The following is a 13,543-nucleotide window of genomic DNA, read 5'->3' as shown; positions in this document are numbered from 1 at the left end:
AATCTACAATCTACTAGCGCTTTTTCCATGAGGACTTAATGGGTCATTGCTCTATTGGGCTGCAAACATAAATTCCTAGCACGGTCTGGTACGGTTGAACAATTTTATCTCTTGCAAAGTGGAAAGGCTGGCCTGGAAAATGATGTCCCATTTTTCTTGTTAAATTCTTCCTTGGATGGCCCAAGTTTCGATGTACCAAATAAAAAGAATTAATATATTAGATTATGTGACTCTGATTCGACGAACATTTTCCAACTCCTCCTGCACGAGCGACTCCTTGAGAGTCTAGGGATTTCCTGCCTCCTGTCGGCGTCGGCGCCAAACTGCTTTCTCTCTTGTGGGCTTAGGGCCATGGAGGCATGGTGGATCATGGCCTTTTATGGCGGGACGACTCATGCTTCGGTTTTAGGTATTTTTTAAGTTTGTATAGGGTTTGTGTCCAGCTCACAGTGGCTTCCTGAAGATGGAACAAGGTTCTCATTGCCTATACCCAGTCCCGGTGACGCTTCTAGCGTCATCGAAAGGCATGTGGAGGTGAGTCTACAAAGGATCTTGCAAGATTCGGTCGGTATTTGTCTCTGGTGGATCTGCTTGGATCCGGTCCTCGTTCAGGCGTGTTAGTGTATCCATAGCCTAGATCCTTCTGATCTACATTTCTCTTCATTGATGACAGGCCGACGGTTGCTGTTCTAGTGCACTGGTTATTTGGAGTCTTAGCACGACAACTTCCCGACTGTCTACTACAACAAGGTTTGCCCGGCCATGGGGCGGGAGGGCTGGTGATAGTGGCGCACCTTCGGCTCACTCCAGTGCTTATAGTCGCCGCTAGGTGGTCTACAGACATGGATGTAAGTTTAATTACTTTTTGTGTTCTTTGTACTTCCATGATGCTTGATGAATAGGTTAGAAGTTTTTCATTCAAAAAAATGTCTTTAGTAGAGAGATGTAACTAAACATGATAAACAACACTTTACGCATTTGTTGTTTGGTAGAGAGATGTGCTTCAATTCTATAATTGGAGTACAAATGTGTAACTCAACTGAAAAGTAACAGAATAAATGCACAAAGGAAGTTGAGGATAAATAAGATAAACTCAACTGAAAGTTTTGATGTATCACTGTAAGAGACCATGACAAATGGAAGGAAGCCTGTATGGGTTTGATCTAGTAGATATTAAAAGAGGTAACCTAATGATTCTTGGTGGACCAGGAAGAGGTTTTTTTTTGGCACCAACAAGAACATACATGGGATAGATCTCAATGTACTGAAAGAAGTTTGCCCTTAATTTTTTATTTCAAGAAGAATGGTTTAACAAAAATAGTAAAGCAAGTTGAAAACTTTGAGAACTTTTACCAAGAGTGGCAATAAAAACCAGATAAGGATTTTTTTTTTGAAATATGATAACAAATCCAGATCTAAGAAAGTAATGAACTATGGTACCATGTAGAAATATTTCTATGGGGATATAAAGCATACGAATGATCTTGATATGAAAAAGAATGCACGATAGCCACGGATCGTCAAAATTCGTACATAGATCTTTAAGATCCACACATAGATCTTCAAGCAGATGGAAGGCATCGGGGAAAGTACAAATATCACTCATGGCGATGCTTTGAGGTTGATCATGGCTGACACAAAGTACTTCACAGTTTCAAATTAATGATGTCACCAATGGTGCTTGTACATGGATCATGAAGTATAATTAAGTATAGATCTTACATCAACATTAGTAATGATCTTTCAAATGGGTCAGCTATAAAATCTCCTATTTTAGATCTCACTATAATTGGAGGATTGTCAAGGGTATGAAGTAGAACAAAAAAATAGATCCTACCAAAAGAATAGTATTGGTTCTCCAAGAAAGATAATGAGGTGGGCCTCGAAGTAAGGATCTCTGTGACCGATGCTTCAAGGTGGATTATCGCCATAAGAGAAAATGGGTATCATTGTGAATAGATCTAGAGATACTAAAATAAGAATGATTTTGACTAAAAGAGTAAATTGAGTCAGAACGGACCTTAGAAACTCTAATTGACTTTTATCAGGAATAGTAATAAGTCAATGATAAGCATTTTAAGAAAAATATCATAACATATCTACATCTAAGGAAGCAAAGAACTACGTATGATCTATCAATATTTCAAAATTTTCAGAAAATATAAAAGTGGACATCGATATGAAAAAATGCACAATGAACATAAATCTTGAAGATCCACGGATCTCCAAGTAAAAGGGGAAGGTATCACTCAAAGTATATATATCCCACTAATGATGCTCTGAGAAGATCATGACAGAGAGCAAAGTATGGATCATACCAGAAACAACGCTATGAGACTCCCCGGAGTCAAGGTAAATATTTCGTGGGTGATGCTTTGACATGGATCCTGAAGTAGGACGATGTGTAGATCTTATGTGAACATTAGTAGCGATCTTTCAAATGGATCAAGAGGTTGAGCTCAGATTTTAGATCTAACCAAAAGTGATGGTAAGAGATGGTCATGGCATAGAACAAGAAAGTGATCTTACCGAAAGAGTAGTATCGATCATCTAAGACGAATAATGAGGTAGGCCTCAAATATTGAAAGTACTCACCTACTACACGTTGTCTAACTTGGGAAATCTTGAGTAGTTGGTGCTGGATTTTTCTATTTCTAACGCTCTGACATGTGGGTCCTTAGATGTGTGTGGCAACAGTTATCAGTAAAATATGGTTGTAGATAACAAAGATATATAACACATAGGAACATATATAGAATAATGTTGCCATCATGGCTAAAAGGACACATCCAATGCATGAAATCGTGACTAAAAGAACGCATCCAATGCATGATTTTGATCCTCTAGGGAAGGGGTAAACATTACCTTTTAAAAGAAGCGTCGCACCCCTCCACAATACATATGCCCTCTATATTTAGATTTTACATTCAGTGCATTTAATAGAGGCTTCACTCACACAATGGAATATATATTAATAGCACATGAAGTTCATTTGTTCTCATTTTCCCCCTCGATAGTACACTTTATATGGGATGAGAGAAGTCCACTTTACAACATTGCACTATTCGATTTGTCTAAGATTCAACCCTAGACTCTAAAAAATCAACCCCGAACTCTGGAAACCGACAGGATTCAACCCCCCGCTCAATTAACCCTTGTTTTTGCTAGCGCATGTTGGGTTTGACATTGTTGGCCATCCAGTCAGCAACCATGTTAGCACATTGACTAAAATAGGGCAGGAAATGAAATTTCACAGTAGTTTTAAATCTGTTTGGTTAAGACATCTAAAATTTTACCAGAACGATTAGTATATTATTCTTGTTTTACTTAATGATTTCATTTTTAGATACCTCTATTTGTTGATATAATTTGACAAAAAAAGAGTTAGAAACTCAGGATATTGTATAATCTGTTAAGGAAAAATATATGAAAATTTACCACAATGATCAGTAAATTATTCTTAGTTTTACAGAAAAATTTCAAATTTTTGGATACTTCCATTTTTTGGATAAAATTTCACCAAATATGGGCATGAAATCATAATTTCGGAGTCTTTTCAAATATGTTTGGCAAAAATATCTAAACCTTTGCTAAAATTGTCAGTATAGTAGTCTTGGTTTTACATAATTATTTCAAATATTGCTGGATACTTTCAATACTTGGACACAATTCGAAAAAAAAGTGGCTGAAACCGTAATTCCAGTGTATTTATAAATCTGGTAGACAAAAAATATGTGAAACTTTCCAAGAATGATTAGTATATTATAATTGATCTTACAGAATTTGTTCAAAAAATTTGTTGTACTTCCATTTTTTGGAATGTTTTTGGTTAGAAGGGCATGGAATTTTAATTTAAGGGTATTTTTAAATTTGTACGACACAAATAACTGAAATCTTAATGGGTCATTGCGGGGGTCAGCTTCTTCGCCTCCGGACCTGCACTAGATACAGCGGCTATTGCCTGAGCTGCTTCTTCTTCTTCTTCTTCGGCTGCTTCTCACCAACGTTGGTGTGAGTCTCCTCCACGGATCTGGTCACTGTCATGGAAACCTTCTTAGCAACAATAGTATTACACAACAATGACAACGGCATGACGAGAACTAGATCCACTGAGCAGCCTCACACCGACGATGTCATTGTCTATGTGGGTTACTAGCAACTAAACAAAACAATATATTTCTATGTATCTAGCATGCATGTCCAGTAGATGGTTACGAAGATCATATATGTATGTGTATATGTATCTATCTATCCCGAGCAGGCACAAACAAGGACAATGAAAACTATTAATGGCATTGTTTAGTGTGATGCATTGATGCTTAATGTGATGGATGGATGTCATGCATGAAAAAAAAAGCATGCTTAATGTGTTGGATGAGTCTAAAAAAGTGTAACTGAGGCATAGAACTACATGTGACAAGAACTAGTAGAGAACTACGACAATACACGCAGTAATGATCATTACGAATGGTATAGTGAGGAGGACGGCCTTGCGTACCAGTGGAGCGAGAGCGTGGCCACCCTGAGGCTGGGACCACCGGCGCCCGATGGTGACATCAGATTTGCCGCCTCTGCCCTCACCACCTTGTGGTTCATGTACCTTGGAGAGGGCCAGCTTCGGTATGGGAGCGGGAGTGTGCGCGGGCGGCTCGCGGTGGTTGTAAGGGAGCTTTCTATGGCCTCGTTGGAGCAGCACGGGTGCGTCCAGCCCCGTGATACCACTGGCGCAGCAACTGCCGATGTTGGATCCCTGAAAAGTGTGCGTGGCAACGTTGTAGAGCAAGTGACTCACGTGCACAGAGGGCGAGCACAACTGGCTGGCGGAGGAGGAGTGCGACCCAACGACTTGAGCTTCTCGAGCGAGGTGCAGGCGATGCCGTCAGCGTGAGGCATAGGCGGAGAGTGTGAGGGAGTGTGTGTTGACTCGCGTGCGTGATCAGAGTGAAATGGCAGCCAAGAAGGAGGCAAGGAGGAGGGTGCTACATGAAACATTGGTCTGATGAAAGGCTCCTCTCGGTCGAGGCACTCACAGTTGCTGCTCGGGATGTCGCGTCTCCCAGCCACTCCATACCGAGCCTTGCGGCAATGGACATGAACCACATGATGAGGTGGCCAAAATCCCCCTCTCGCACGATTTTGCTCTCGGCTTTCATACTTCTTCCTGTGCCGTGTTATATGAGATCGAGTCAGAAATTATTATTTTTTGTTTTCTTTCTTTTGGTGTGCATGTTTATTTTGTTACGAGCCGAACGATTGGAGCAGGGCCTATCTGGTACCTGACAGTGTCGTCTGATCTGTTCTTGTTGTTGGATTTTTCCAATCTTTGCCAGTTTGGTTGCGCGAAATTCAGCAAAGAGGCCAGTTACTCTGTCAGGAACCTGATAGGCCCTGCTCCAATCGGCCGACTTGCTGCAAAAAATGAACGCACACCAAAGGAAAGGAAACGAAAAGGTAAATCTGGACTAATCTCAGAGAACACTACACGGGAAGAACTAAGAACACTGAGAGCAAAACCACGCGAGACAGGGATTTTGGCTATGTCATCATGTGATTCATGTCCATTGCCGCCAGGCTCGGTATGGAGTGGCTAGGTGACACGATGTCCCGAACAACAACCGCAAGTACCTCGACCGAGGAGGAGCCTTGCGTCGGATCATCATCTCTCATCTAGTAGCCTCCTCTTTGTCTCCTTCGCCGCTGTTTTACCCTAATCACGCAGGTAAGCCAACACACGCTCCCCTCCCACTCTCCCTCTAGGCCTCGCACTACCAGCATCACCCGCACCTCGCTCGAGCAGCACAAGTTGTTGGGTCACGCCCCACACCTGCCAGTGGCGGTGTGCTCACCCTCTCCCTCGTGAGCCACCATCTCTACAACGTTGCCATGCACACCTTCCAGGCACCCAACGTCAGTAGTTGCGGCGGCAACAGCACCGTAGGGCTAGACGCGCCCGTGCCACTCCAATGGGGTCATAGGAAGCGATGGCGCGGCCACCGCGAGCAGCCCGCGCACACTCCCTCACCCGGAGCGGAGCTAACCCCTCGCCGAGGTGCGCCACCGGTCATCCCTCAAGTACTGGAACCGCAAGGCGGGGAGGGTGGAGGCAGTGAAGCTGATGCCACCATGCGGCGCCGGTGCTCCTAGCCTCAGCGTGGCCATGCTCTCTCTCCACAGATAACGTAGGCCCTTCCGCCTCGCTATACCGTCCATACTCATCATGACTACTATAGACACAACCCACTAGAAATATGTCGGCGTGCGTCTCAGACAAGCAGCACGGAAAAAAGGACAAAAACAAGTATGTGTGTTTTAGGAAAAAAAGAAGTACTACATTGACATCTCTAGCGATAAGGTGCTCCAATGTGGAAGTGCCTAAGAGCAAACGTGAACCATCATTCTTGATTAAAGCCCGAGTCACTACAAGAAAGTAATGTTTATGATTGAAACCTTCTTTTAGAGTATGTCCGTGGTTCTAAATGCATGATATTATATGCCACTAACACTGTTTACACATAAAGGAAAAATGCATTTCACTTCCCTAAAAATAATGGTGTGTATTTGGGGTATCTCATGTGCTCCAGCGAAAGATAGTGATGTGAATGCAAGCTTGGCTTTATAAGCTAGAGAAGAACCACCCTTTTTGTTATGAATATGTCAAACAAGTATGGTATGATACTACAGGTAAGGATTAATTTCGTGACTTAGTGGAGAATAAGACAAAAGCACAACAACCTCAATTGATTAGATCCATCCAAATATCTACCAAAAAATATTTGTAAGCAAAGGCACAACAGTACAGGAAAAGTTAGCCAGCTTTAGGAGATACCAACAATCACACCTCTCATTTTGCCAAACAAAATAGTTTGTCATTTTGCTAAGAGAATTTGATGGCTTCATAACGCACCGAATAGATAAGTGTGTTTGTGTGTGTGTGCGCGCGCGCACGTGTGCCTGTGTGCGTGTGCGTAATGCATTTGAGATTTTTTCCATGAGAATTTAATGGTTTATTGCACTGCTAGGGTGAAACATTCATTACTAATACAGTCTGGTAGAACAATTTTATCTTTTCCAAAGTGGCCAAGCTAGCCTAGTAAAATGGTGTTTCTTTTTTCTAGTCAAAGTCTCACTTGGATATCCATGGTTTCGTTGTATCAAATCAAAAAACTAACATGTTAGATTATGTGAGATAACTAAATATGATAAACACCCCTTTACGCATTTATTTCTGTTAGAGATTATAAAAGTGTAACTCAACTAAAAAGTAATTGAATAAATAAACAAAGGAAAATGGTGACAAAAAAAGATAAAGCTAACATATCTGAGGTTCCATTTCTTTTGATGTTAGCCGCACTATATCTTCTTCTTCAACATGATGTGTGATCACCTAAAACAAAAAAAACATGTCATTGCTTTTCTCCAATGTCTCTCTCTCTCCCTCTCTCTCTCTCTCTCTCTCTCTCTCTCTCTCTGAGGGCAAAAATGTTTCAGTTTCTTTCAATGTGTCTAGATAAATAACAAAAATATTTTTTACATAAAAAATAGGATCTAAAAAGGAATAAGAGATCATACAAACTTTAGCCTCAATCGTACACGAAGACAATATGCAATGATTTATAAGGATGAATAAGACTGTTATAAAATATATGAATCGTAGGACAATAACTATTCCGGTTGGATCGTGAAAAATTCTTTTACAAAAATGAGAGAAAATCATTTGTCAACATGATTTGTAGATAGTGGAAGAAGTTTGAGTCGAATATGGTAGACCAAATAGAGAAATTGTGACAACTACTCTTGATAGATCGTGAACAAACAGTTTGATAAAATAAGACAAGATAAACATGGCTTGTATATAAATCTTATATAAGAGCTTGAGTAGATCTAGGTGGATTTTAAAGTGGGTTTTAAATAAAGTTGTGATGGATCATTGTAAGAGACCTTGACAAATTGAATGGAACATGTAGGGGTTTTATATGGTAGATCATAAAAGAAGTGAGCTACTGAATCGTGGTGGATCAGGAAGATGATTTTTTATAGGATAACAAGAATGGACATGGGATATATCTAGAGGTATTGAAAGAAGTATGTCATCGAAATCGTTATTGTAAGAGTAATGATTTTGACCCAAAAAAAGTAATGCGAGTGGAAAACTTCAAGACACTTCAAAACTTTTATCCAGAGTAGCAATAAAAACTAGATAAGAATTTTCTAAAAATATGATAACAAATTCAGATATAAGGAAGTAATGAACTACATAGTATAGTTTAGAAATTTTTCTATGAGGACACAGAACATAAGAATGGATCTTGAGATGTAAAAAAATGCATGATGGATCTTCAAGACCACACATAGATCTTCAAGCAGAGTGAAGGTACCGTTGAAAGTACAAATCTCACTAGAGGCAAAGCTTTGAGATAGATCATGCAAAGGAAAAGTGCATATCTCACTAGAAACAATGCTCTAAGACTTCACAGTTTCAAATTAAAGATGTCACTAATGATGCTTTGACATGGATCGGGAAGTAGAATTAAGTATATATCTTACATCAACACTAGTAGCGATCTTTCAAATGGGTTAATTGTAAAATCTCCTATTTTACATCTCGCTATAATAGGTAGTTGGTGAAGGATCATGAAGTAGAACATAAAAATAGATCTCACCAAAGTACCAATATCAATTCTCTAGGCAGATAACGAGATAGGCCTCGAAGTAAAGATCTCTCTATGAGCGATGCTTCTAGCTGGATTATCGCACTCATAAGAGAAAATGGGTATCAACGTAGATAGATCCTGAGATACTAAAAGAAGAATGATTTTGGAAAAATAGTAAAGCAAGTTGGAACAAACCTCCAAAACTCTGGATAAATTTTATCTGCAATAGAGATAAATTAGAGATAAGCGTTTTAAGAAAAATATCATAATAGATCTAGATATAAAGAAGTAAGGAACTACAGTATGACCTATCAATATTTCGAGTACATAAAACATAGAAGTGGATCTCAAGATGGAAAATAATGCACAATTACCATAAATAAGGATCCATAGATCCCCAAGTAAGAGGGGAAGGTATCGCTCAAAGTATAGATATCACAGTAGTGATGCTTTCAGAAGATCATGGCGGAGAGTAAAGTACAGATCTCACCAAAAACAAAGCTATAAGACTTCCGGAATCAAGAGTAAATCTCTCATTAGCGATGCTTTGACATGGATCTTGAAGTAGGATGAAGTGTAGATCTTATGTGAACACCAGTAGCAGTCTTCCAAATGGATCGAGAGGTAGAACTCAAATTTTATATCTCACTAGAAGCGATGGTTTGGGATGGACCATGGAGTAGAACAAGAAATTGATCTTATGGGGAAACTAGCATCGATACTACAAATTGAATAGAGAGGTAGGTGTGGAAGTATAGATCTCGATGTGAGCGATGCTCTGACGTGTGCCATCATGGTCGAAGAAGAAGCTGGGGAATGCTTGAAGATAGACCCAAAGAACCGGTATTTTTTCGGAATGGAGGCTCGTGAAGAGCCCGACTTTGAATTAACAAAGCCATCAACCGGCCAGGAGTTACATCATACAACCCAGAGAACGATGACCAAACTGATACAAAGGGGAACGCTGGGAAGAAACCAAAACCATGGCCTACACAAGCTAACTTAAGAAAGGAAAATGAAGATTACAGCTTGCTAGAGGCAGAGTACTCCACACTAGTATCCTACAAATGAAGGACGGAGCAGCAGGGCATGACAAAGCTGGCTGTCAAAAATGGACATTGCTCCAGGAGCACCTAGGGAAGGAGGGAAAACAGCACCTTCCTTTTCTGTCACCGAAGACGGACCCAACCCCCTCGCCATGGCTCGTAGGTGTTATACCATCGAGATTCAGAGAAACTCACCCGAGAACTAGAAGGATGCCGCCCTCACATCGCATGGTGGACCTAGGGAGACCACCTCAATTTGGGATAAGCCATGCCGGCAGCATCGCCACTGACCGCGCCCAGGCCCGTCGATGGCCAAGGCCAAATTGGCCGACCGCACAGGGCCCCAAAATTTGGGGGGCCCCAGTCCAGGAATACGTATGTATACATATATATATAAGGCCCAATAAAAAAGCATTCCCAGGCAGCCAGGCAGCCCATATACACGTACGCATGCAGTGCAGCCCTCCAGCCCGTAGTTTCTCTAACCCCCATCGCTTAGCAGTTTTAGCATCCGATCTAATCCCAATGACCTAATCGATCAGCGCTCGTGAACGACGAGAAGGCACACAGGGGCGATGGCGGCTGGGCGCCTGGGTGACGGCAATAGAGCAAGGCAACGGCGGCAGAGCAAACACGTCAGTTCAGCCTTTCGTACGCGGCCGCCGGCCACCGAAGCCCCACGGCGGATCATTCATCCCTCGCCGGCGTAATTCCTTGTAGACAAAACCCTATTTTTATTTTGCCAGCGTAGGCATTAGGCGGTAAACTATTTTTTGTTAAACAATATTTTCTAATATTTCATCTGGGTGAAGTCTTTATCTATTTTCTTAGCTATACAGTGCTACAATTTCTAGAGTTTGAATTGACTCAGATTACTTTTTGTTTCATTGAACAGAAATATTCATGCATCCAGGGAGGAAGTATGATTCTGGTGCTTCGAAGCGTAGGAAGAAACAAAAGCTAGAAGAAGATGCTCGGACCCAAAAGGGCGCTCTCGATAAATTTGTTGTGAAAGAACCTCAAAGCAATTTTGAAAACCAAACTCCTGATGCTAATATTGATGATGCACATGGTGGTGATCCAGTAGAGGTTGAGGCTCACATTGCAGAATCTGATGAACATGATGATACTAACACTGTAGTCGAAGGTGATGATTCTATTCATGTTGATGAAGGTGATGATGCTAATATTGTTGCTGAAGGTAATGTTGCTGATAACATTAATAATTCTGTTCAACCGGATATATTTGATCCAAGAACTTGGGATGCACTTGATCCTACAATGATTGATATTTTGGCGCAAAGTGGTCCTAAAAGAGACCCGTCTATTGAGCATGGTCGTACAGACAAATTTGGTAGAAGGTTTTCTGCATTATCGTACACTAGAGTTCTCTCGAATGGAGAAAAGTGTGATAGAGAGTGGCTTGTGTACAGCAAAGATCTTGATAAAGTATTTTTTGCTGCAAATTATTTAGGAAGGGACATGTTAGAGGCCAATTAGCAAATGATGGCTTCAGTGACTGGCATCATCTTATCAGTAGACTCAAAGAGCATGAAAATGGCAGAGAACATGTCACAAATATGAGTACTTGGTATGACTTGCGATTCAGGTTGGAGAAGAATCAAACAATTGATAAAGTTGCTCAGCAAGAACTTGAAAAAGAAAGGGAGCATTGGAGAAAAGTTTTGCTCAGGATTCTTTTGATTGTGAAATTTCTTGCGGAACATAATATAGCATTTCGTGGCAGTAATAGCAAGGTGTACCAAGATAGCAATGGGAATTTCTTAGGATTGGTTCAAATGTTGGCTGAATTTGACCCAGTTATAAAAGAACATGTTGACCGCATCACAAATGATAAAATCCGTGATCATTATCTTGGTCCTTCCATCCAGAATGAACTAATAAATTTGCTCGCTGTTGCAATCAGGTCTGAAATCATTAGAAAGGTAAAAGAAGCAAAGTACTTCTCTGTTTTACTTGACTGTACTCCCGATGCAAGCCACCAAGAGCAGATGTCTTTGATAATTAGGTATGTTGATGCATCTTCTGGTTCTTTTTGCATTGAGGAATCATTCTTAGGTTTTTTGGATGTGAATGATACCACCGGGCAAGGATTGTTTGATGTTCTAAAAAATGAATTGAAAAGTCTTGACCTTGATATTGATAATCTGAGAGGGCAGGGATATGATAATGGGTCAAATATGAAAGGAAGACATCAAGGGGTAAAAAGTAAAGTTTTGGAAATAAACCGGAGAGCTTTTTATTCGGCTTGTGGTTGCCATAGTCTAAATTTGACATTATGTGATATGGCAAAGTCTTGTCGTAAAGCATCTGATTTTTTTGGCATTATTCAACGCATCTACACAACATTTGCTAATTCTACTAAAAGATGGCAAATTCTCAAAAATAATATAACAGGAGTAACACTCAAGTCATTGTCAGCTACTCGTTGGGAGAGTCGTGTTGATAGTGTTAAGGCTATAAGGATTCAACTACCAGAAATAAGGGAGGCTTTACTACAAGTGGCTGAAAATGATAAAGATCCATCGACAAGTAGTGAAGCTCAATCATTGGCAGAAAATGATCTTTGTGGCTTTGAATTCTTAGTGTCAATAATCATATGGTATGAAATATTATCAGCTATTAATTTGATCAGCAAAGAGTTGCAGTCAAAGGATATGCTTATTGATATCGCAATTGAGTCTGTAAAGGGCTTGATTTCCTTCTTCACCAAGTACAGAGAATCTGGCTTTTCAAAAGCATTGGAAGATGCAAAAATAATTGCAATGGAGATGGATATTGATCCAGAGTTCCGCACCAAGCGTCAAATCAAGAGGAAAAGGCAATTTGGTGAGGGTGCAGATGATCCATCTATTGTTTCACAATCGGCAGAGGAGTCATTTAGGGTCAATTATTTTCTGCATATTGTTGATCAAGCTATAGTTTCACTTAACACGAGATTTCAACAGTATGAAGGGTATGAAAAAATATTTGGTTTCTTGTTTACTTCAAATAGGCTGCGATCCTTGGATGATAAGAGTTTGTTGGCTGCTTGTGTTAATCTTGAAGGTGCACTTAAGAGTGGAGAAAATAAAGATATTGATGGACTTGAGTTGTGTTGCGAGCTACTTTTTCTCCAAGACTCACTTCAGAAATCTATGGGCCCACTTGATATTCTGAATTTTTTGAAGAAGCGCTCCTTAATCTATCCTAATGCTGTTATTGCATACAGAATTTTGTTAACCATTCCTGTGACGGTTGCATCCGCAGAAAGGAGCTTTTCTAAACTCAAGTTGTTGAAATCCTACTTGCGTTCTACTATGTCACAAGAAAGACTCAATGGATTGGCAACTATAGGACTTGAAAATGATATCTTGGAGAAGATTAATTATGAAGATTTGATCGAAGATTTCATTTCAAGAAATACTAGAAGAATGTTGCTTTTTGGTAGAAAATGAGGTCAGTTTAGAAGTTTACTGCTTTAGCACCATGTTTACTATTTTACCATGAGTATTTGATATATTTCCTAAATATTGTACCAAAGCAGACATATTTTAAGTTAAATAATTAAGGAGAGTATGCTTTACTTACATTAGTTCTTCAACTATATGGTTTAAAAAAAATTAGGGCCCTATTTTGATTTTTGTCCCGGGCCCCCAAATTTCTGGAGACGGCCCTGACCGCGCCCAACTAGTTGGAGAAGGAAAGCTTCATGGAGTCGGACGCCAAAGAGGAGGCAGCAGGGAACCGAGCAAAAATGCGAGAGGCAAGGCAGCAAAGCACCACCGTTGAGATGACCCAGATCTCTTCGGTTTACATGAAGCCACAGCCGCCGGGAAGGGGAAC

At 40.4% G+C, this 13,543-nt stretch overlaps 1 protein-coding gene across 1 annotated transcript; it reads left to right on the top strand.

Annotated features, from left to right (window-relative positions):
• The first annotated feature begins 6,248 nt into the window (after positions 1 to 6,248).
• Positions 6,249 to 11,260, top strand: LOC123160819 (uncharacterized). Its single transcript, XM_044578656.1, has 3 exons — positions 6,249 to 6,298; positions 10,240 to 10,403; positions 10,611 to 11,260. Exons 1-3 carry the CDS (start codon positions 6,249 to 6,251, stop codon positions 11,195 to 11,197), a joined length of 801 nt encoding a protein of 266 aa, XP_044434591.1. The 3' UTR covers positions 11,198 to 11,260.
• Positions 11,261 to 13,543: the final 2,283 nt, after the last annotated feature.

This window comes from Triticum aestivum, chromosome 1D, assembly GCF_018294505.1.
Source record: "Triticum aestivum cultivar Chinese Spring chromosome 1D, IWGSC CS RefSeq v2.1, whole genome shotgun sequence".
Taxonomy (NCBI): Eukaryota; Viridiplantae; Streptophyta; class Magnoliopsida; order Poales; family Poaceae; genus Triticum; species Triticum aestivum.
Note: the sequence above shows the minus strand (reverse complement) of the source record. Positions and strands in the feature narration are given on the sequence as shown.